The sequence below is a fragment of the Hydra vulgaris genome, chromosome 12, assembly GCF_038396675.1.
Source record: "Hydra vulgaris chromosome 12, alternate assembly HydraT2T_AEP".
In the NCBI taxonomy this organism is placed as follows: Eukaryota; Metazoa; Cnidaria; class Hydrozoa; order Anthoathecata; family Hydridae; genus Hydra; species Hydra vulgaris.
Window position 1 is genome coordinate 77,787,837 of NC_088931.1, and position 25,187 is coordinate 77,813,023.

At 28.7% G+C, this 25,187-nt stretch overlaps 1 protein-coding gene across 1 annotated transcript; it reads right to left on the reverse strand.

The window, feature by feature from the left end:
* On the reverse strand, window positions 1-25,187 carry LOC101238855 (collagen, type I, alpha 1a). The gene is made up of 8 exons (XM_065814532.1): window positions 25,066-25,187; window positions 1,875-1,970; window positions 1,508-1,750; window positions 1,314-1,418; window positions 1,116-1,169; window positions 891-962; window positions 467-743; window positions 1-288 (listed from the first exon to the last, which is right to left on the reverse strand). Exons 1-8 carry the CDS (start codon window positions 25,126-25,128, stop codon window positions 44-46), a joined length of 1,155 nt encoding a protein of 384 aa, XP_065670604.1. The 5' UTR covers window positions 25,129-25,187; the 3' UTR covers window positions 1-43.

Consider the following 25,187-nt stretch of genomic DNA (forward strand, 5'->3'; position numbering starts at 1 on the left):
ATATATATATATATATATCTAATATCTATTATATGTCTAATATCTATTTTCCCAGAGGTATTTTAACTGGTATGCCATTAATTAAAATTGTTGCCGTATCTTTAGCTACGGGTTGCTGCTTTTGATTAGTCATTAATTCCTGCAATGCTTGCAGCGTAAGAGCTTGATTATTTGATGCTGGGTTTAAAGCTTCTGAACCGCAAAGGCCTGATCGACGACATGCTGCAGCTGATCTATCTTTGTCTGTACCTACTAGGTTGATCTTAACATCAGATTGTACATTTGCATCTAAATAAACAATAATATAATTGCAAAAAAATGTTTGAATGTACTATATTTTAATAACAATCATCTAAAAAGTTTCTTTAGAAAATGATAAAAATTAGTAACCTTGTTACAATAAATAACAATTTTTTATAATAAGTTGTAGTCAACTGCATTACATATAAACAAATGATTAACATACTTCCTTTAAAATCATTGTATGATGGGGCTGCCGGACGTGGAGCAGGAGGTGGTGGTGCATATTGAGGTGGTTGTGCATATTGAGGTGGTGGTGCATATTGAGGTGGTGGTGGCGCATAATAAACTGGTGGTGGTGGAGGAGGAGGCGGAGGTGGAGGAGGAGGAGGTGGAGGTAAGGGTCTTTGTTCCTTCACAACTTGAGCCTTTGGTTTTGGGTGACGTTGGTTTGCTAGTGTGTTAACAACGTTTAATGTTATTGACGCAAGCAAAGTTGTATTCTAAACAAAAAAAACTTTGTTACTTTTATTTTATCGCTAATATAAAATTTGAAATGAAAATAGTCAAATCGATAATAAAATGATTTTATTTTATCGCTAATATAAAATTTAAAATGAAAATAGTCAAGTCGACAATAAAATGATTACCCAAGCACAGTTATGTTCAAGCTTATCCAATCTTTGTAAAAGAAGATTGACAATATCAGGTGAGCATTGTTTCTAAAGAAAAATGTCAACAAAAAAATTGTTTTCTAAGTTCTAATACCTGTGGGTATTATATATTTTTATAACAGAATTTTCGCATCTTTATACGAGAATATTAATATATAGTATAATTATGTAAAAAAAAAGGAAGTTTTAAAAGTTGTAAACCTCTTTTGGCATTTTAGAAGCAACACATTCATCACCTTGATCACCTTTAGGTCCCTAAAAATTTCATCTAGGGATAAAAACTTACAAAACAAAAAGTTAATAAAAAAGTGATAAAAAAATGATACGAAAAATAGTTTTTAGATAATAATTCTATATAAAAATAAAAAATTTCATAACTTAATTCTATAAAACACATACAGTTGGTCCTTGTGGACCTGGTGGACCTGGATCACCAGGTGGTCCTTTTGGCCCAGGTTTACCAATTCTTCCATCTTTGCCTTTTAAATTTAATGTCAGCATTTCCTAAAATTATTTTAGTAAAAAAATTAATGCAAAAGTTTAGTTTAATGCAATAGAATTCAACGTTCGTTATATAGAAAATTAATAATTACCGGATGAATAACGCCTGGCGGAGGCTGATCACCAACGCTGAACACTGGTCCAACTGGTGCACTATAGTCTCCTTTGCCATTAATTTGAACCTCAGATATTGATTTCGCTTTCACATCACATCCTGGTGCAGATCTACCTCCAGGACCATTAGATGCGCAGCCTCCAGGTCCTCCAGGGTTCAAAAGACCAAGTTGTCGTGCAATTTCTATAGGAACTTCAATGTTTGAATTTGAGTTTATATCCTGAAGTGTGTATATATACATAAGTTAACAGTTTTATCCTGCATTAATTTTTAACGAGATTTAATTTGATTAATTATAATACATGATATAAAAAAGAACTATACATAAACATGAATTTACGTACCATACGTTTTGCGCTGTATTTACTAAATTTGTGAGGTTCAGCTACAAATCCCATTTGTTGTAAACGGGAAAAGGGAATGATAATTTTTTCCGCCATCTTAAAAATAAAATTAAAAACAATCCAGCATTTTATATTAAATTCATAAAGTTTTTTATAATAAAGCAACAACAATCTACAAAATTTTGTTTAAAAAAAATTTCCATTTGTAACTTTTTTTAAATATATTTTATTTATTTATTTAACTTTATTTAACATCGATAAGTTTTACAAAACTATTGTAAATACTAAGCCACAGTAAAATACTTAACTATATAAACCGATCACACAAATGTCGATTTATTACAATTCAATACAGCTATAAATATTTATTGATAACAAAGTTTGCGAGAGCAATTAATAGGCTTTTACTCGCTGATTTTTTTTTAAATTTATGATGTTTCTTGTTAAAGAAATTTTTATTGGGATCTAGCTTCAAATTAACGGTCCAAGATATCGAAGAAAATGTTTTCCATACAATTCTGTTTTAATTCCAGAGGTATAAAGTAAGCGTTAGTTCGAGTATTTAGTTTTTTCTTATTAACACTTATTATTTCAAACAATGAGCTTTCTAAAGCTAAAAATGCAAGTTACTTTGATGCACTGAGAGAGAGTTGTCATTCTCTAAAAGCTTTTAAAATTGTAATCGTAAGCTTTTCAAATTGTAATCATTGTATATCAATCAAAGTGCACTTGCGTATAACTTGTTAATTTTTTTTATTTGTTGCTCTGCAACATCACATTCACTCAAGAGGACAGTACATAGTTTGAGACTTCAAGAAGGAATTTAATAAAAAAATTTTTTTCTTGAAATCCAAGTACTCAATTTCATAAAATACAACAAAAAATCCAACTATTCTTTTAAGAATGCTCAGTTTTTGATTAGTTTTTTCATAGACTTGAGAACGATGTTTATTCGAGTTTTTCGTCTATAGTTATTCACATATTGGCCAAAAACTACTTTTGAAAGCACAGAGCAAACCACTTGTGTGGGATAAAACTACATGGCCCCTAGATTATTGGGAAACAAAAATTGAAATCAAATAATTTATTCCGAGAAAAAAAATGACTTTGAAAATTTACTATATTTTTAGTCGAAAATGAAATAAAAGCTTTTCAAAAATTGAGCATTTTTTACAGTACAATTAAAAAATGAGGCAGTTGCTTATTACAAACAGTTGCTTAATATGCGAACAAATTAATTCTTTAGCTTATAAAATTCTCTGCAAAAGAAATATTAAAAAGAAAGGATTGTATAAATATTACAATTCGATACAAGAAATAAATTCAAAAATATACAATGCCTATTCCAAATGCGCATGCTATTCAATAAAAGCAGTTAAGAAGCCTTTGCATTTATTCTGGATGGTCTGGATTTCGCTTGTACCACTAAGTTCCAAATTCATAATGAAGGGGTTCAACAGATTGTTCATTGTATTGTCCAAGTGAGCATCTTTTCGAGTCATTGAACTGTTTCACATGGTGAAAAGCAGCATGAAGTTAGGGAGTGACTGTTCCAATTCCCAGAGCCATATATGAGTTCTTGAATTAAAAAATCTTTTTACCAAAATTATCCATATGGTGGTTTCCAAACCAAGTTGCCACAACAGCTACAAAATTTCTGAAAGCATCAATTATCTTAAAAATTCGAAAAGTTGCATCACTTTTAGCCATCTGTTGTAACATTCTTGTAATGCACATTCTTGATAAACTTGTGACAAGAATTTCCAGAGAACTGACCACCATGGTATGACTCTGGGTGGATGTGAAGTACTGCAGCCAATTAGTTTTCTTTTGGCTAAACATCTCTCAGTTGTTTAATGTTTCACAACTCCAAGAAGAAGATGAAGTCTCATTGGTGGTATCACTTCAAGAACAAGCATCTCGTTTGAGTAGGAAAGAACTGAAGGATGCAAAACATTCCCAAAGTGTTTTGTCTTTCGGAAAATACCTTCAGAAGCGACAAATTGTTAATATGATGCTTGAAGTTTTCCAAAAGTTTGCAAAGTCCCACAACTTTCAATAAATTTGAAGTCTGCATCACACCAAGTGCATGGATTACCTACATGGATTACCGACATGGGAATGCAAGCAAGGAGTGACCACACATTTTCATATTTTTGTAGTTTTCTGACAGGTTTTCACTAACTGCCAAAAGAATCTGTGATTTTGAACTTGTTACTTTAGAATGGTATTGTGTGAGGAGTTGTTTGGAAGGAGGAGATTTTTCATCATCAAGACTTGTGCAAATGATACCAAGTGCAAATGACAACCACATGTTCTGTTACTAACTGTGCAGAGTCAGTTGAATTCATGATAGATGTTTCTGTGAAGAAACCACTCAGCTTCTTTTCATTAGCTTGTAGTTTGGCTACAAAATTCTACTAATTTAGTACTTGAGACTTGATAGATAGTAAAAGCAAGTTTTTTTATACTAACATTTAACAGGTCTGTGTTTAGCTGTAGTTAAATGAAACTCTTAGTTGTTGCTGGTTTATCAAAAAGTTTCACAGAGAATAGAACTTCACAGACTTCCCTGAAATGAAATAGTGCATGGAGTTAAACTGATGCACCTTGAGCTCTTTTAAGTTGCAAAACTCGATAAGAAGAGCAGGTTCCAGAAGCTATGCTTTCATTTTAAAGGTCGAGATTAATTTGATAACCAATGCTAATCCGGTCCCTTTTCAAAAATGTGACTTTATTAGAACAATGGAAAAAATTATCAACTCACATATTGTTGAATATCTAAATAGATATAACATAATATCTCCTAGTCAGCACGGTTTCCTCAATAAACGTTCTACATGTACGAATCTTTTAGAATCTACTAACGATTGGAGTACCGCACTTAACAATCATCTGATTACAGATGTTATATATATCGACTTCCGAAAGGTATTTGATTCCGTATCTCATTCAAAACTAATATTTAAACTTTCATTATAAAATATTTGTGGTAACTTTTTAAAGTAGATCACTGCATTTCTCACAGACAGATCTCAACAGGTAAAGATTGGTAGTGCTTTATCAGATCCAATTCGAGTTGTTAGTGGTGAACCTCAGAGTAGTGTGCTAAGACCAACTTTGTTCTTATTATTTATAAATAACTTATCATCTGTAGTAAACATCTCGAATGTACAATAAAACCTTTTGCTGACAATTTAAAGTTATACAGTTCGTACCGCGATATGAATCATAGCCACGATTTAACTGTTGCTCTTGATAGAACAATTATTTGGTCTGATACTTGGCAATTGCCAATTGCCAGCAAGAAATGTTTTGCACAAAGAATATCACTTTCTCCATTGCATAGTATTAGTTTTAATTACAAGTTAGGTTATTGTATTCTAGATTGGTCATCTAACCCAAAAGATCTTGGAGTAATTATGGACTCCCGCCAAAACTACAGAAAATACAATGCCAGAGTCATTCATGTAGCAAATACTAGAGCATACCTAATCTTAAAATGCTTTAAAACTTGCAACCCTATTATATTAGTGCGTGCATTTACTACTTATATAAGACCAATTATTGAATATTGCTCTCCGGTTTGGTCGCCACACCAAACTATGTTAATTAAATCTATTGAAAATATTCAAAAACGATTCACAACAAAAATTGCTAATATTAGTTGTTTAAGCTATTCTAGCCGTTTACACCTGTTTGGTTTAGATTCTCTGGAACTCAGACGTTTAAAACATGATTTAGTCATATGATTCAAAATTATGCATATTTTGGTTTGCATAGATAAAAACTTATTTTTCGAAATTAACAACAATAATTATACCCGTGGTCATACTTTTAGGATTCGAAAGCAACGATGTCAACTCGACATTCGCAAATATTGTTTTTCTCAACGAGTTGTAAATATCTGGAATAATCTGACATCAGAATTTGTAAATGCTGATAAAATTTATACTTTTAAAAATAAAATAAAATCGTGCAATTTCGATAAACATAGTGTCTATAAAGTAAATGAATAAAATCTTGAATTTTTCTATTATAAACTTTATTTGTTCCTATGTACTTTGTTTTCTTATTTAAGGGCATATTGTCAGTGTCTATTTATTGGACCTGTATGTCCTTTAGAACTTATATATATATATTTTAAACTTGTTCTAATAAATCTTTATTTATTATTTATTTAACTTTTCTTCATGCATAACACACAAATAGTTTTTCGACAAAGACCATAACTTTTTCTAATATTTGGCATTTTTGCATTTACTCATTAATAACAAAATCTTTTTCTTTTATATTCTAAATTTGCTGTCACTGCTGCAAAAATCTTAACTAAACTAAAAATAAATATTCTTGGCAAAATTTTTTGATTGAACTAAAAAGTGTTGATGAGTCAGCATAAAAATGATCAATATATTTTAAAATAAAGAATTAAAAGCATATAAATTAATTATGTAAACCTTTCGGAGCAAATCCTATTTAATTTTTTCTGCTTTAAAAATGCACAATTTTTGGAAAGCAGTCATTTTATTTTTAGTCAAAAATAAATCAAAATTTCAAAGTCATTTTTTTTTTCGGACAAAATAGTTTGATTTCAATTTTTGTTTCCCGGTGATATAGGGGCCATAAACTTTCACCTTAAAAACGGTTGTTTGCCATGTGTTTTCAAAAGTAGTTTTTGGCTATTTTGTACAACTGTGTATTTCAAGTAGATTAACATCTTTTTCTTTACAAATTGGGTCACCATCTATATGCGCATAAGTTAGTATTATTCTCGAGTTTATCAAATAGAACATACATGTCTTAATCTGTTAGGTAAGGTGTGTTATTATCTACAAAATTACGAACTTCGCAACTTTTCAGTGGAAAAAATATGTCATTAATGTATATATTAAAAAATAGGGGTCGTAACTCCGAATCTTGTGGGATAACCTTTAATACTTTCAACCAGGAGCTATACAATGCGTTTATTTTTGTTCTTTGGTATCATCACCTAAACGGTTTTTAATAAGTTTCAAGGCATTAAAGTCGAAACCATAAGCATTTAGTTTATTAACAAATCGTGGTTTAATTAGCCAAAAGTATCAGATAAGTCCATACAATTACCAGCAGTAAAAACTTCATTGTCTAGGAAGATTTTCCAATTTTTAATGAGGTTTGTAAGAGTCTTTTAAGCGCTAAATTATTTACTGTAACCACAAAGAAACGGAGATAAATGGATTAAAAGTGATAAAAAATTTAAGATTCTAATAAGCACTTAAATATCGTGGAAACAGAGATACACACAGATAGGTCTATAGTTGATGCCTTTATAGGAATTCCACCGAAAGTGTTAATTTTACTTGGATCAAGCTTGTTTATTTCATTTTTTATTAAAAACTTATTTTTATGTTTTCTTAATATAAAGAATTTTATTAAATTTGCAATTTTATATTATCAGAAGAGCTTTTTAGCGGTTTTATATTTTGTTGTTATGTCTTAAATAAATCTAAGATTTCTTCAGTATCCTTAAGTAAATTTTCCCCTTTTTATTAAAAAAATTATTGAATTTTGTTGACAATTATGATCATCTGAAATAATCCTTTGACATGTATGGAGATCATAGATTGATGTGTTGGTTTAAAAGAAAGAATTAGTTTTACAGTTTTCCAGAATTGTTTCTTGTTGAATTTTTTTATTGCGAATTTTATGGTCAAAAATGTAAAACATTTAATAATTATTATTTTTATTGTGAAAGTTTATTCCAAATTTGTTTTTGTTTTAATATAAATAATAAATGATAGCATATCACACGGCCTATAATATGACAATGTGGCGTCACTATCAAATACCACTTGGTAGTAAATGCATTTTAAAAAACAATTTCCATTTTATTTATCATAATTTAAATAAATTTTTTTAAATAAGATAGTTAAAAGAAGAAAAAACTATAGCATAAAAAAGTAATATTTAAATGTCACAACTATATTTCTAATAAAAAGTTAGTTGCATACTTAGTTTTTTGCACTACTAAAATGTTTAAAACAGCCAAATTGATAAAAAGGAGAACATCATTTAGATTCATAAAACTGTTTTAAAAGTTTACCTGACGGTAAGTTATGATTTAGATGACTTTTAAATTAAAACAAAAGATATTCGTTAGATTCAGTTTGCTATCAAAAAATTGGGTCACAACAAGCGACTGTGCAGATTGTATCTAACAATAAAACTTTAATTAAAGTTGTAAACAAACAAAACTATTTTCTCCACACTAAATTAAATAAAAAATTTAAATCTTAAATACTACCTTTTAAAATCAGTGGAGTAAACATATCAAAACTTTCAAAAAGGTCACGTTAGACTTTAAAAAAAAAAATAATAGTAAATAGTTTGCTGTTTATTTATTTTGTCAATATGCATACATTTTACAATGTTACCCTTACAGTTTTAGAATAAAATTTTTTTACAATCTAACTGGGTCTAGTAGAAGAAAATTAAGTCTACCAGAAGAAAACTGGGTCTAATAGAAGACAATTTGTTTTATCATCAAACCCTTTAAGGGGCTTGATGATAAAACATTTTAATTTCTGATTGATTTGATGGTTTAAAACGTTTCTTTATTTCACGAATTCGCGAAATAAAAAAAGATAAAATAAAAGTTTTCAACTTCTAAATTGAGAAAAAAAAGTTGAAAAAAAAAAAAGTATAAAATAAATAAAATAGGCTGAAGCTTTCAAGCAATAGTAAATTTACTATTCTATTGATAAAATATTTTTTATAATTTAAAAAGATAATTTGTGAAGATTCAGAAGATTTAGAAGAAATAAATTTTTTTAAAGCAGAATTAAAACAAACAGAAAAATAAATCATAAAAGATTTTTAAAAATTTACTCTCTTACAAAAGATCTTTTTTAAAATAATAAAAAAGCATGTATGAATCGTTTAAATTTAGTAACTAAATTTAGTGTTTTTTTTTTTTATAGTTCTATAAATATATCAATAAATTTTATGTTTTTCATTTTTTTGTTAAGAGTCGAGCGTGATTCCTAACTTCCGTGTAATCCCATTTGTGCCAAAATTCCCGTGATCCCCGCGTAGAAGTAAGATATTTTAAGTGACATCAAAGGAATGTAGTAATTATTTATTGAGTATCTTGTTTTATATTTAAAATTAATTAAAAAGTAATTTTGATAAAAATATTTTGAAATTATTTCATTTGAAGTTTAGTAACATAAAAAACAAGTTATGGTAGATATATTTAGTACGTTAACGTTAGGAGCATTAATTTCCTTGAGTAACTGTTTAGCACTTTCGTAGCTATCAGCACCTAAAATTAATCGACTAACTTGTTTTTTTTAAGAATATAAATTTTTTAGGGATGACGAATAATTACTTGCTTAATCAATATTACAATAGTTAAAAATGAACAGTATAAATTTTTTGAACTTATTTTATTCAGATGATGTTTTGTCTTGTACTTATTCCATAGAGTTTTTAAAACTTTATTCTTAACTAACTTTATTTTCCAATTAAAATGTTTGTACAATTCTTAAAAATAAAATTTTTGAGAATTTTGAGTATTTCTTTGTTCTCAAAATAAAGAAATTTTGAGAACAAAGAAATACCATTTAAGGTCATACCAAGTTATTGTCAACATTTAATCGGCAAGATCAATTGTTGCATGTTCCGTGGAATAATTTTTTCGTAAACCAAACTGTTTATGAGATTTTTTTAAGCCAATTATACAGTCTGTTATACATTTTTTTTTTTATAATATCTTCGCTTCCAACAAGGCTGCAAGCAACCACTAACACTGATAAACAAATAAAATTTTACTGTGCATATCTTGTTAACTAGGTGGTTTTTTAAAACAAATTAAATATGCTGATTTCAAATATGCAAACCATTTTTCACCATCACGTTAAGTTGTAAAGATATTTGGGTTCAAATCTTTAGTATTTAAGGTAAAGTCCCTAATATTGTCGAAAAAAAAGTTATTCAAAAGTATGTCAACCTGGGTCTCAAAAGAAGCGTATTTTAATAGAGATTTTAGAAAAGATAAATATTTTTACTTAAAATTTATTGACAAAAACAAATTATGTGAAAAAATGCTAAAGACTTTTAAAAAAATTTTAACAAAATGTTTCTCAGCAATAATACAAAAAGTACTTATTTTTATTACAAACAAATACCATTTTTAAAATCTCTATGAAAATACGCTTCTTTTTAAATACTAAAGATTTGAACCCAAATATCTTTACAACTTGACGTGATGGTAAAAAATGGTTTGCATATTTGAAATCAGCATATTTAATTTGTTTTAAAAAACCACCTAGTTAACAAGATTTGCACAATAAAATTTTATTTGTTTATCAGTGTAATTAAAGTTGGAAGTTACTGAAAGAAGATTGTAGAGCAAGATATCGATTGACAGACGAATTTAAATAATGCAAATTATATGAATCAGGAAAGTCAGATGAAGGAAGCAAATTCCAACGAACTGATGTTCGAGAAAAAAAACTAGAGGAATAAGAGTTTTTGGAGCATTTAGGAACAGTCACAGAAAAAGGATGAGACTTAATTGAATGACGAGTAACACTGGAATGAATTTTAATAGATGGCACACGAGACGTTAGCTCTTTAGAGCAGTGCCCATGATAGTATTTGTAGAAAAGAAAAAGAGAAGCAACATTACGATAACGTGATAATGGTTGGAGGTTGGCTGCAAGAGCAGGTCCAGCTATGTTTACAATGCGTTTTTGCACCTTATCTAAAAGAGGAAGAGTATCATTAGAAGATCCGCCCCAGATATGGCAACAGTATTCCATACAAGACCGGATTTGAGATTTATCGAGATAGAGAATAGAATACGGAGTAAGAAAGTGTCGAGCTCGATAAAGTGATGCAACCTTAGCAGATGCTAATTTTGCAACGGATTTGATATATGGTTTCCAACAAAGACCGGAAGTAAGAGTTAACCCTAGAGATTAAAATCTATCGTATTTTAGAAATAGCAGAAAAGTATGTAAATTGGTCGGTAGTTTAATTTTATTGACTCTTCGCTGCTTTTATGTATCGGAACTATTTTAGGCATTTTAAATTGATCAGGAAAGATGCCGTTTTTAAAGGAAAATTACAAAGTTTTAAAAATAGGTTTCTCAATAATATCATAGACCGCCTTTATAACATCAGAATAAATTTATCCGCACTCTTATTTGTTTAAACATACTTAACGCAAAGTTAATTGACGGAAAGCAAAAAAAGATTTAATAATAATAAACTAGTTAGCAAAAAGGTTTGTAAGGTGCTCTGTGTAAAATAATAACCACAAACTACAAAATGGTAAACTGTAAACCATGATCCTAATCTTAAATATCAAATAATCTCTACTGTCTGATAGTTTATCTACTGTCTGATAGTTATTCTACTGTCTGATAGTTAATCTACTGTTTGATATTTAATCTACTGTCTGATAGTTAATCTACTGTCTGGTATTTAAACTACTGAGTGATAGTTAATACTTAAACTATTTTCTATTAACTAAAATTAAAATTTTCAAATTGCTAATAGTTTGAAATATAAAAAATGATTTCAATTTACAAATGATTTATTTTGTGAAACACGACAATACAGAACTAACGACCTTGTAAAAGACCATAAACTATTCGAAGAAAAGACGTTTTTAGGTTTCGTCTTTAGCACTGGAAATTTATGTTGTCTGGAAACAACATTAGTTATTTCAGAAAAACAATACATTAGTGTTGTTATTGATCTCAACAAATACGACTAATCAAAAGTCAAAATCAGTCAAATTGATTATATATCAATTTAATTGACTATAGGTTTCTTTCTTATCAACTAAAAGTTGATTTAGTTGGATTCTAACTAGTGTTGTTATCGACCTCAACTAAATCGACTAAAACTCGACTAGTCGAAATTAGTTAACTTTGAAAAATCGAAGAGTCGATTTGATCGAGTATGGATTTTTTATTAATTGACTAAAAATTAATTTAGTCAAGTAATAGCCTTAATATATTTATATCTTTATTTATATCATTCGATATAGGTTTTTCAGTCTTTAATTTTAAAATTTATCAATTTTAAAAATCTATACAATCACATTTTATCAACTGTTTTCAGTTTCTTGTAATTGCTTACGCTAGAATAAAAATTCTAATAAAATTTAAGAGCCATTTATCCAAAATCGCCTCAAAAATATTAGAGACTTATTGGATTTTTCATTTTGGAATTACGCTGATACCAATCGTAATCCTCCTGATAAAATACCTCGTGGTTACCGTTCGACGGACCCAAATTTCTGTATACTCCAGAGATTCGACCTACCTTTAATAAAAATAATTTAGTTGACCCACCTGAGAAAGCAAAAACATTATTCATAACTAATGAACCATTCATAAATTTTAATTTTGTTAATATAAGTTATTATAAGTTAATATGAATTCTTATTCTCGTATAATGCGAACAACAGCATATATTCTAAGGTTCAATGCGAACAACAGCATATATTCTAAGGTTCGTATTTTATTTAAAGAAAACTCAAGCACGAAAAACTCTCTACTTTTGAATAAAAAAGTGACAAAATGATTTGGATTAAATTTAAAAATATATTTAATTCTAAAACTTATTACAATTTAAAATATAGGATTTTTCCTTGAAAGCAATAGAATCAAAAGGCAAAAAGAGGATATTTAGGAATGCTCCAACCCAGTGAAAAATAAAACCGCGTCCCACATGGGTTCCACGTGGGTTCCACGTGGGTTCCGTGTGGGATTGATGGAATTTACGTGGGACGGATTTTCCCATGTGGTATCCGTATGGAAATTTGTCACTTTAAACCCATGTGGATAATCCCACATGGGTTACATGTGGAAACCATATGGTATTTTCTTACATGGGAAATCCCACGTAGGTTTTTTGTGGGATTTACATGGAAATTTACTTGAAGGCTGAAAAATAAAAAAACCTTAAATTTTAGAATTGACATTGTATTGCGCCGAGGCATTTATATTGTGTAAATATATTTTATACTATTTTAGAGACTGGCAAACAAGTATGTAAGTACCACGAATAATGTTTATCTTTCTTTATAGAAATAAGATTAAGATTTGTGCAAATAGACATATTATTAGGATAATATAATAGTTATTTGAATATAGTTCTTAAGTATATTATCTGCAAACAATTAACTGTTCAAATGTTGTCAAAAACCAAGCATGCATCCATGGGACACTGTGTCCCACAAAGAAATGCAGGTTTGAAAGTCAAAGAATTCCCAATTTTTTTTATTAAAAAAGAAAAAAATAGGGGGGAGATGGGTTTCTGTAACTTTTTTTAGGCTCTAAAATTTTTAACTTCAGATATAATAAGGTTCTTAAGACTTAAGGGACTTATGAACTACATTGAGGAGCAAAAACAAGATATTTACAGAAACTTTTCAATTCTTAATCTTAAGTACCACAGTGTTTTTGAGAATAAAACCTCTAAGTTCAGTTTTCAAAGTATTATTATCTAAAGTAATATATAAATAAAATAAAAATTTAAAATTCTTTATAGTTATACATATAACTCCTGATAGTTAACTATATGTATAACTAGTTATCCATATAACTTATTATATAAACTTATTTTTTAAGGTTACACTTGAACAAATTAGTACAAATTAATTCAAATTCAAGTGTCAGTTCAAGTTAAAGTTCTTATTTGTTCATTGTTTTTTTAATTTTATATTTATTTGTTCATTTGTTCAAATTTGTTAATTAGTACTAATTCTTACTACAGTAAGATTGTTTGTCATTGTTAAACGTGATTTTATTAGTAATTTTATTTTCAACATATTTTGACAACACCCTTTAAATTTTAAATGACGACAGCTTTACTTTTCTATTGATGTTAAATTTATTACGTTTCAATAACTCAGATTGAATCTTAACTGAATTATTGTAAGCTTTGTAAGGTTTTGTTGATTATCAAAAGGTGTTGTAAATAAAGTAAAAGTAATATATATATATATATATATATATATATATATATATATATATATATATATATATATATATATATATATATATATATATATATATATATAATATTCAGGCTACGGGGTCATCCATAAATGATGTCAGTAGATAGAGGGGCAGTGTGAGCTGAAAAGTTTGACATTAATTGACTATGGGGAAGGGATGTTGAGACCAAAACAATGTCAATTAAAAATTGAATTAAAAGAAAAAGTAAAACATTTAAATTTATGCTATCTATGAGCAGGTTTTAGAGGTATTTACACCAACAATGTGGTGTAAAATCTTCTTGCTTTTACTGCATAAAACTGTACAGAATCATCGGAAAAACAATTTAAATTCAAAAAGCTTACTTATCTGAAAGAACAATTTACGTTGTTTTTTTACTTCAATTGAGTACTGTTGAGAATAAATGTATAATTAAACCAGAAAAAAATTGATGGTATATGGATTTTTAATATAATATTAAAAATTCATATATACCATCATAATATGATAACAAAAACTGACATCATTTTCGATGGGAGATGGCAAAAAATTCACCGAGTTTGATAAAGGGGATAGTGTTCAATAAATCGGGTCATTATCTGACACTATTATGCATAGATGACCAATTTAGGTAATAAAAGTAATTAATTTCTCTTTAGAAAGTGTAAGAAAAAAGAATTGTAATGCTGATAACCTATTAATTGAGCAAGCTTAGACCACCTATTTTATTAATTCGATTGACAGGTGGATGTGCGAAAGATATGAAGACAATGATCAAAGAATAAATTTACTTATAGAAACTTAGATGTTTTTTTATTACTTTCAGAATATTATATTATGTATGACGAAAAAGTAAAGATACTTTTACATTTTTGTTTTTGTTTTTTGTTTTTTTGTTTAACGACTTATCCTAGTTGATCACTTTTTACCAGGATTCTCTTCATGGGTTCAAGCTCATTACCCATTATATTGGTTCAATTACCCATAATACGTTAGTTATTGTAAGTAATAAATTAGAAAACAATTATTTGTGAAATAAAGACCAAGTTATAGGTATTATGCAAGCCAAAGCGATTTACTTAATTAATTCAATCGACAAAATCGTGTAAATCACAAAAGAAAAAATAATATTTTCAATATTTATTTTGAATGTGTTTATTAATAGCATTTATTTTAAAATAAATTCATTTTGCAACACGTTTTTTAATTTTATAAAATTAAAATTATAATAGTTTGTGGTAAATCCCACATAGGTTATAGGTGGAAAACATCACATGTAAAAGTTCAAAAATACTACACATTTTGAATCCCAAATATGATAAAGTAGCAAATACCAGACTAAGTCAAGCCTCTCTGAAAGCTTCGATGATTAATTTTAAAATACTATTTAAGTAATTTTTAAATTGAAGGATTTTTAAAAATTATCATAGAAGCATTTGGACATTCATTTATCTGGTATTGACTACTTTTATACCATTTGGATTAAAATATATGTGGCATTTGAGATCTATAACATGTAGCATTTTCCATCTATATTCCATATAGGATTTACTATATAAAACCGATGTGGGATTTAACATACGAAACCCACATGGGACAAAATAATAATCCCCATATGGGTTACATATGGTAAAAACCCACGTGTATTCCATATGGGATTTAACATACGAAAGCCACATGGGACAAAATAATAATAAAATAATAAATGTGGGGACATGGGTTACATATGGAAAAAATCCAAGCGTATTCTATGTGCGCTTTTTCACTGGAAAAAAGTTACAGCTCTAAGTTTTCAATATTTTTTCCAAAAGAAAGTTATTTTGCTGAATTAATTACTTTACATGGTCAGGTAAATGTTAAACACAATGGCGTAAAAGAAACAATAAACCACATAAGAATGGAATTTTGGATTCTAAAAGATAATTGTTTCTTGTGTCTTAGGTACCTTGGAAAGTTTTATAGTTATCCTAATGCTCCTCCATTGCTTTTAAGTAAACGACAATTATGTTTTTCAAAGTTCACAGGTTTCAGACAGGAGATTGCAGTGGATTTTTATTTGCAGAAATATATTTTCTGATTATGATGGCTTCTTGTGCTTGTATATGTTTTATATATTTGAATTTAATTTCTAACTGTTTAGCTTTGGCGTATATTTAAAGAATTTAATTCCTAATTGTTCAACTTTAGCATATATTGCAAAGACTGGTGAGCAAGTTTGGTGCACCCCATGAAGTTATTGGTAATAAAGAATCATGTATTACAACTGATAAAACTCAAACGTTCGTATCTTCAAAAGGAATTTTACGACACTTTAATGTTGCACCCGGTTGATGTTGGGGAGGATTCTTTGAACGTATTGTGAGTTCAATCAAAAGAATTCTCAGAAAAATATTAAAAACAGCAAGATTGACTTACAAAAAATTACTTAAAACTCTTGCATAAACCGAAGTCGTTATGAATAATCGGCCATTAACTACTTCATATAAAGAACCGGGAGATTCTTATCTCCAAATCAAGTTAAATGCTTATAATACAGTCTGTAGTAAATAAATATCCTCTTGAGGTATTTTTCGGTATTCATATCAGACCCACATTTTTAAGAATAAAGAGCTTCTGCTTGCAAGAAAATAGAATGTATCGAACTATTTATTGAATTAGGTTTTCAATTATTTATGATAAATTCATTTTAACACTTTTGACATTTTTGACAATTCATTTCATTATAACCAGAGTGTTTATGAATAAGCGAGTTCAACTTGATTGTAATTTTAATGCTTTAAACCTACTTATTATAGAATAAAACAAAGTTATCTTTATTCTTTTTGTCAAAGCCATCAAACAACTTTTAGGAAAACTGTTGAAATATTCAATTTATTTCAGTAGTGAGCAATCACTGTTTGGTTATAACGAGTAAAATGCTAATTGTAATAATTAAGTGCAAAAATTATACTATGCAACAAAAACAACATAAGGAATGGTTTTATATCCATAGTAGTTACAACAGAAATGTTACTCAAGAAAAAGTTGCATGAAACTATCAGAAAAAGTTAGGATCAAATTATCGTGAACAACAATCGCAGCTTCATTACACTACTATACGAACTGAGATCGTATTCTCTAGCAGCAGGTAAAAAGAATGTGTAATATAAATTTTTCTATTATGCTGTTTTGACCACGTTTGGAGTTACTCCGCGTTTGATATTACGCCACTCTCCCCCTACTCGACATAGTTAAGGCAAATTTTTTTATTTATACAGAATTTAAGATTTTTATAAAGCCTCTTTTTAAACATCTATAGAATTTTGCTCCGTCGGTTTGCTTCAAATTGTTTTTAATAAAGTTAAAAAAAGATTTTTGACAAAGTGTTTAAACTCATAAATTCTCTAAGAAACATTCAATTTTTCACATAAAACAATAATGTTCTCCATTTAATAAGCAAAAGAAAACAAAAAAAAAATTAAATGTTGTTAGTTTTAGCTTTTTATTTCCTTGAGGAATTTTCTATTGTTTAAATATCTTTGCAATAGTTAAAATAATTGCATTAAATTTTTATTTATTATTTAACATTAATAGTTAAAATAATTGCAATAAAAGCACCAAACATGCTCGATGTTGGAAGTATTTTAACTATTTTTTGCTGGTTTAATTATTTGCTTGATTAATTACCTGAACTGTTTGCTGGAACAATTATCTGGCTTTATTTGCATATTACATTTTAAATAAACTTTAAAAGATTATTTGTAGTCCACTGTAAGATCTTTAGTATTTTCAATTTTAAAAATTTAATTACTTATTTGCAGATGTTTTAAAGAAATAACTTGGTTGCTCAAACTAATAACCGACTAACGGCTATTTCTTGAAATCTACCTTAACTACATTGAGTAGGTATTTAATATAAAATCATAAAAGCTTAAAGGTTTCTTTTCTTTTTTAAAGTGAAAGTTTTAATTATGCAAACTTTTTTGTTTAAAAATGTTTACGAAACAATTGAACTTTTTAATTAGTCTTTAATATTTTAGAAAAAGAAAATATAGTGAATATAGTGTAATAGTAAAGTATAGTAATAAATATTTAAAGTATGGCTTTTACTTTCGTTGTTGCAAGCCAAAATATTTTATTGTAACCAAACTATGTCAGTCAAACTCATGAAGCTAAACAAGCTAAAACGCCATTTTAATACTAAACATCATACTATGCAGGTAAAGATCACAAGATGTATTTCATACATTTGCTTCTTTTTTTCAAAACCATGACATCCTTTGGAAAAATGTTTATGGTGTTAGCACAGACGGGGCTACGGCAATGCTAGGATTATGGTCTAGATTTCAACGTCTAGTAATGAATGCATCACCGATTGTCATCAGAACTTACTGTATGATCGCAGGGGCGGATCTAGGGGGTATCCTGTGTTGCCCAGGATTCACCCATAATATTATAAGAAGTTATAAAAAATTCCGATTCATAATATAAAAAATACTAAACTTAAATTTATAGTATACTAATATGTATATATGAGTTCTTTAAAAAAATAAGTATTGCCTTTATAGAAAAACATACACGGCTTTAACAATGTTTCAAAGACTCTCTCTCTCCTCCGTGATGTTTCAAAACGCCGCTATTAATCAGGATTCTTTTTTTAAAGTAAACGGAACCGAAAGAACCCTTTTAATCAATCGTTATTGCAATGTATTTATTTTGGTTGCCGTAATTAAGGCCAAAAAAATCCCTATTGTTTCAGGATTCATTTGACCCGAATTTCCGGTAGACAACAAAAAAAAGTTGCACGAACGTTTGATCAAAAGGGTTCTCTCGGTTCCGTTTATATGTAGAAATGAATCCTTAATTATTCCAATAACGCCTTAATTATTCGTATAAACTTTATTCGAATAATTAAAGCTTTAAAATAAAGCTATAAGTATTCGAATAAATTGAAGTTTTATCAAAAATTAGTTTAAAGTAATTTTTAATACAAATTTTATTTTTGTTTGCAATTATGGATTTGTTGCTACCCAATGCCATTAAAGCCAAGCATTTGCCTAATATTACGACTTACAAAGTAAAGCTTCGTAATAATCTCAAAGATTTAAATTCAAAGTTTCCTGTTGTAAACAAAGATCTTCTTTCTTTAAGAAATTCTGAACTGGAAGCTTTTATTCCCATGCAAAAAGAAAATGAAGACTATATTGTTTTAAAGTATGAGTTTAAACGCGTTTTTTTATGTTTTATTTTGTTTATAAAACAATAATTCTTAACAAATAACCTTTAGTTAAATATGTTTTTTTTAATTATATTTAGTTTATATATGATATGACTTTACAGGTCAATGGAAAATGGTAACTGTCTTTACAACTCTGCTGCTTTATTAATAAATTCATCAGATAAAACACATGAAATTCTTCGACTATTAACTTCTGTTGAGTTGTTTGAGAAAGCAACCTTTTATTCAAGATACCCAATAATCTTAAACCAAGTGGAATCTAAAAGTTTTTCTTCACTCTCTAGTTTTTTCATGGCATGTGTTTCATTTGAGTCTTCTGATTCTTTTACAGAATTAAATGATATAAATATTTCTGAACTTATAAAAAAAGAAGCCTATAACAATTGCAGAAACAATAAACTTGCTTCTTTTCTTTGTTTAATTGCATTATCTACAGTGTTAAATAAGCAAATTCGTTCTGTTTATCCTGAATTTGGACTTGAAAAATATAAAAAGTTATTTAATGTGAGTATATACCCACGTGGTGATCATAAAACAAATAAAGAAATTCTGAGTATTTTATGGTGTAACACTGATTGTCGCTCTATTTCCAAGGATAAAGATATGTGGTCACCAAATCATTTTGTCCCTATTGTGAAAAGAGAAGTTTTATGCTTAAAGAAATTTGTCAAAAGTGATTTAAAAAGAGGATCGTGTTCAGTTTTGCCAAGTGTTCTATCGCATTCTTCTGTTACCACTAAGGTTCTTAATTTATCTTGTCAACCTCCTAAAAATCCATTTTCTAATAAAAAATCATTAGTTCAATCTCACATAAAGTTTTGCATAGATAATGAAACTAAAATTGTAGATGTAAATATTGATATTACTCCTAATCCAATCTTAGTTAATTGTATTCCTTGTACATCAGATCAGCCTTCAAGCCTTTCTTTTTATGATGTTTCTACTTACTATGAGTGCGGTAGACATCTATCTGCTGGCAAAGATGATTCAATGTTATTATATCTAGTTAATAAAATATTTATTCCTAACTTGTCTTTTGTTTTTCCTGTTTCTGGTGAAAAAAAAAAACGATCATTTTTACATAAATGGCTACTTGAATATTCCTGGTTAGCTTACTCACAGATTGAAGATGGAGCATACTCCCTTCCATGTACACTGTTGGGTAGCAGAATTCCAAACAATACCACAATAATCAACTTTATTCAAAAACCTTTTAAAATATGGGGTAATGCAACTCGTGCTTATATGGATCACAATAATAATTGTCGACTTCATCAAATGTCAATGCATTGTCTGAACATGCTGCAATCTAGATCTAATTCAAAAAAAAATCTGATTGAAGTTGATATTGATAATCTAAGAAAAAAACTTATTATAAGTAATCGAAATAAATTAATTCCAATTATAAAGACAATTATTTTTCTTGGCCGCAACGATATTGCTTTTCAAGGTCATCGTGATGACAGTAAGTATCATCCACAGATTGGAGAAACATGTAAAGACAACATTGGTATAGGTAACTTTGTAGAGCTTTTAAATTTTCGTATTGAAGCAGGTGATAAAGTTCTTGAGCACCATATTCGTTCTGCTCCTAAAAATGCAACTTATTCAAAGGCTATTTTTGTTCACTGTGCATGCCATAAACTTAATTTAGTTATTAGTAAATCATGCAATGTTCAGAGTGTTAGAAATGCTCTTGATCAAATCAAAGATATATCATATTTTTTTAACTTATCACCTAAACGTGCTAGCTGTCTCAATAAATTCATTTTTCCTGGTAGAGCAAAATTAATTGATACATTTCGAACTAGATGGGTTCAGAAACTTAAAGGTCTGGATGTTTTTTTTGATAACTACATATCTGTTTTTCATTCAATGGAAGAAATGGCATACAATGAAAGTAAAAGTTATAATATTGATACTTCTTCAAAAGCTTCATGTTTTTTAAATCTTATGACAAATTTTTCTTTTATTGTGAGCTTAGTTTTAACAAAACAAATAATGGACTATTTCTACGCCATCACTGTTGTTCTCCAAACTAAAGCATTTGATATATCACAACAGTGTAATGAAATAAATTGTTTAAAAACTCAAATTTTAGGTTTAAAAAAAAATATTGATGTCTATCATAACGAATGGTACTTAATTGCTCTTGACCTAGCTAAGACTCTTGATGTTTCAGAAGTTAAACCAAGGCTCTGTGGCAGACAAGTTTATAGAGATAATTATCCCTCTGACACAGTTTCAGATTATTTCAAATATTCCATCACATCTCCTCTTCTAGATCATTTAATTAATGAATTAGAAGATAGATTTGATGAAGGTGAGATGATTGTTTACAAAGGTTTATCTGGTATTCCTGCAACTGTTGTAAAAAAAAATAAAGAAAAATGTTTTTGGAAATCAGATTTTATGGAATTTTTGCATTTTTATATATCGGATATGCCTCATCCTACATCAATTCATGCTGAATTAGATTTGTGGGAAACATTTTGGAACAATAAATCTGTGATCCCATCCACTATTTCAGAGACTTTAAAGTCTATTGATATGAGGGGTTTCCCAAACATTAGGGAAGGTTTTTTAATAATGGGAACAATTCCAATTACTACATGTGAATGCGAGAGGAGCATTTCTGTTATACGCAGACTGAAAACTTATATGCGAAGCCGCATGACAGAGTCAAGATTTAATTCTTTAGCTCTGATGTCTATTCATCAAGAAATAATTCCTGATGTAGAAAGAGTTTTAAATATTTTTTCTGTTTTAGGGGAACGACGCTTAGAGTTGGTTTTTACCTAATATTAATTTATTAATTTCTTTTTTGTTTATTGACTATATTCGTGTATTTTATTTTATATTTAAGTTTACCTTATATTTAGTGAAAATTAGAAAAGCAACATAAAAAATTAAAAATAAAACCCTATTAAAAAAATTTGGCCTAATTGCCTATCAAGAAAAGGAAAGAATCCAGAAATGGAGGACTAACCTAAGGCAACAATATTAATACTTTACATAAACTGCCTATCAAGAAAAGGAAAGAATCCAGAAATGGATGGCTAACCTAAGGCAACTATATTAATACTTTACATTAACTGCCTAATAAGAAAAGGTAAGAATCCAGAAATGGAGGGCTAACCTAAGGCAACAATACAAATACTTTACACTAACTGCCTATCAAGAAAAGGAAAGAATCCAGAAATGGAGGGCTAACCTTAGGCCACATGACAGTTTACAGATGGAGTGCAAAGTCCTATGGCTTACCTTCTCGTTGGTGCACTTCGTTTAATAGGTTAGACAAGTAAAAAATGTCTAATTTATGAACAGAATAGCCAAGGCAATATTTTTATTAGTTTTGTTTTATATGGGTAATTGAGAACAATGCCAAGTAAGTAATAATAAAGTACTGATGCCGCTTTGATGACGAATTATAGTCGGCGATATTTTTTTGCAACCTTACCCCCCCCCCCCCTTACAAGCCCGGGGGAGGGGTTTACAAAAAAATATCGCCGACTATATTTTGGCAATTCGAAAAAAAACAGGCAACACCCACAAAAAATCCTGCATCCGCCCCTGGATCGACAAGTGTTACCAACAAAAAATTTTTCACACAAATAACAAGAAATACTATAAAACTTTATTAGTGTCCTGAATTTTGTAAAAGGTAGTGCTTTAAATATACGCCTGTTTTCAAAATTTTGCAGTGAGTTAGGTGCATTCGATAATGTTCTTTTATTTCACACTGTGTGAGGTGGTTGTCCAGAGGCAAAGTTTTAAAAAGTGTTTTCGATCTTTATCATGAATTAAAAAGTTTTTTTTTAAGCCGTTATTGGCAAAAAAAAATCCAACTTCACAAAATTGCTTATTTGGTTAACAACTTTGCAATTTTAATCGACTTGAATTTATCCCTCCAACCATCTCCAAAGCCTAAATGTATTATGCCTATACTTATGAAAAGTTCCGAGCATTTCAAATAAAACTTTATTCCAACCATTCCAATTGAAACTTTATTTCAATCCAAGCATTCCAATTAAATTTGGCAAACAAAATGATTGGATGAAAATAAATTTTAAATGCTGTCAAACTTATCTGCTTTCTTTGAGGAAAATGACATTGAACATGAAACAATGAAAAGAACAATACTTTCTGTGAAAGAACACTTTAAAATTTCAAAGAAGAAATTTTAAGATATTTTTCAAATTCACCTGACACATTATTTGCACTTGCTAGAAATCCATTCACCGTTGATGATGTTTCTAAGAACGCATAAGAGGATTTTATCGAAATCATTACCAGCAATGCAGCAAACAATCATTTTTCTTCAATGTGAGTTAAGCAACTTTGGATCAGTTTGCAGTCGTACCTGCTCTGTCTCAGATCGTTTTGCGCCTGCTTCTTTTTTTTCCAACAACATACCTTTGTGAAATAGATTTTTCAAGGTTGTTGGTTATCAAATCTAAATACAAAAGTAGACTTGTTGCAGAAGATGATCTGTTGTGTGCTCTTGCAAAGACTACTCATGAATTTCTTATTTGACTTCTCACTGAAGCTTTTTAGGTTTTGCAACTACAACATTTTTGTTGTTATAATTGATCTTTATCAATTTTTTGCTTTCTCCAGCTTTATTTTCTTTTCAAAATTTATTAAATTTCAATGCTATTAACTTTAAAGCCTCAACTTTAAAGTTAATAGCATTGATTTTATGTGACGCTTATTTGTATAACGTACATTGCGCAATGCACACCTAGAGTATTGTAAGGTTTACAATATTTTATGCCAGCAGTACACAATCTACTATACATTTAAGAGTTACTTATGTTTGAAAGCTTAAATTTGAGGTCTTATTAAATGTTTGCAATGTAAAACTTTATTCCTTTGCAAATATTAACCAAACCATATCATTTAACATAAACCATAATCATTTATAAAAAATTAACACAAAATATGGTGCCTATAAAGTATAAATAAAAAGTATATATAAATTATAAATAATATATAAATAAAGATATACATATAAAAAAGATAAATATATACATATATAATATGTAAAATAAAAAATATATATAAAGTATGAATAGAAAATATATTTTAAGTATGAATAAAACCAGATGTTTAGAAGTTAAAAACCATAATAGTTAGCTGCAAAAATGCAGTGATTAATGAGCAAACTCATTATTTTATTGTTGGAGCCGCCACAACTTGGAAAATGTTATCAAGGGGTCGACGTTTTGGAAAGGTTGGGACTCGCTAAAAAACAGCAACAACTTATAACAACTGTGACTTTAAAAGCTATTCAAAGTTATTCAATTACTTAGTCAAAGTTAAATAATTTTGCAGAACGGGAAACTTCCGTAAGCTGTCTTGGTGACGTCACAGGCCCGTAAGACATCCTTCAGACGCTCAACGAATGTACTGTGTCCACTAGTTTATTACAAAGTATTTTACTCTAAATTCTTATTGTTGGATATTAAAACTAAAAAAAAAGCAATACAATTTTCTTATCATTTTTTAGTATTTTTTGTTTTAGTCAAAATATAATGTGTTTTTTTTAAACGTGAAAAGAGAAAAGGACTTTATTTGGTAAACTTTTTTTCTTAAAAATAAAATGCGAATAATAAAAATTTATTAAAAAATGAAGATTCAATTTTTTAGGTCGTTTAAACCCTTAAAACCTCTTCACCTTACTTTGGGCTCTCATGTACTCATATGCACATTCTTAATTTGAATTGTTTAAAGCGATACTTATATTATAAAAAAATATTTGACAGCACTAAGTTACGCTTATTGTTAAAACAAAGATTTGCAATAATAACATTGATCATATGTAGGTCTTAGATGGTGCATCAAGAATTTCTTAAAAATAAAAAAAGTTCGAATGTTTTAATTATCTTTAGTTTGAAGATTTTTTAAAACAGTTTTTTTGTTTGAAAAAAAAAAATGAAACACACCTACGAAAAAAAATATAATCACTAACCTGCCATGATATCGGGATATCACAGAAAACTGTCAATAAAAATAGTAATAACCACATCGCCATGTTATACAAGAAGCTTACAACATTTTTAAAGTGACATCTCTTTCAGCATAATTTCTGCA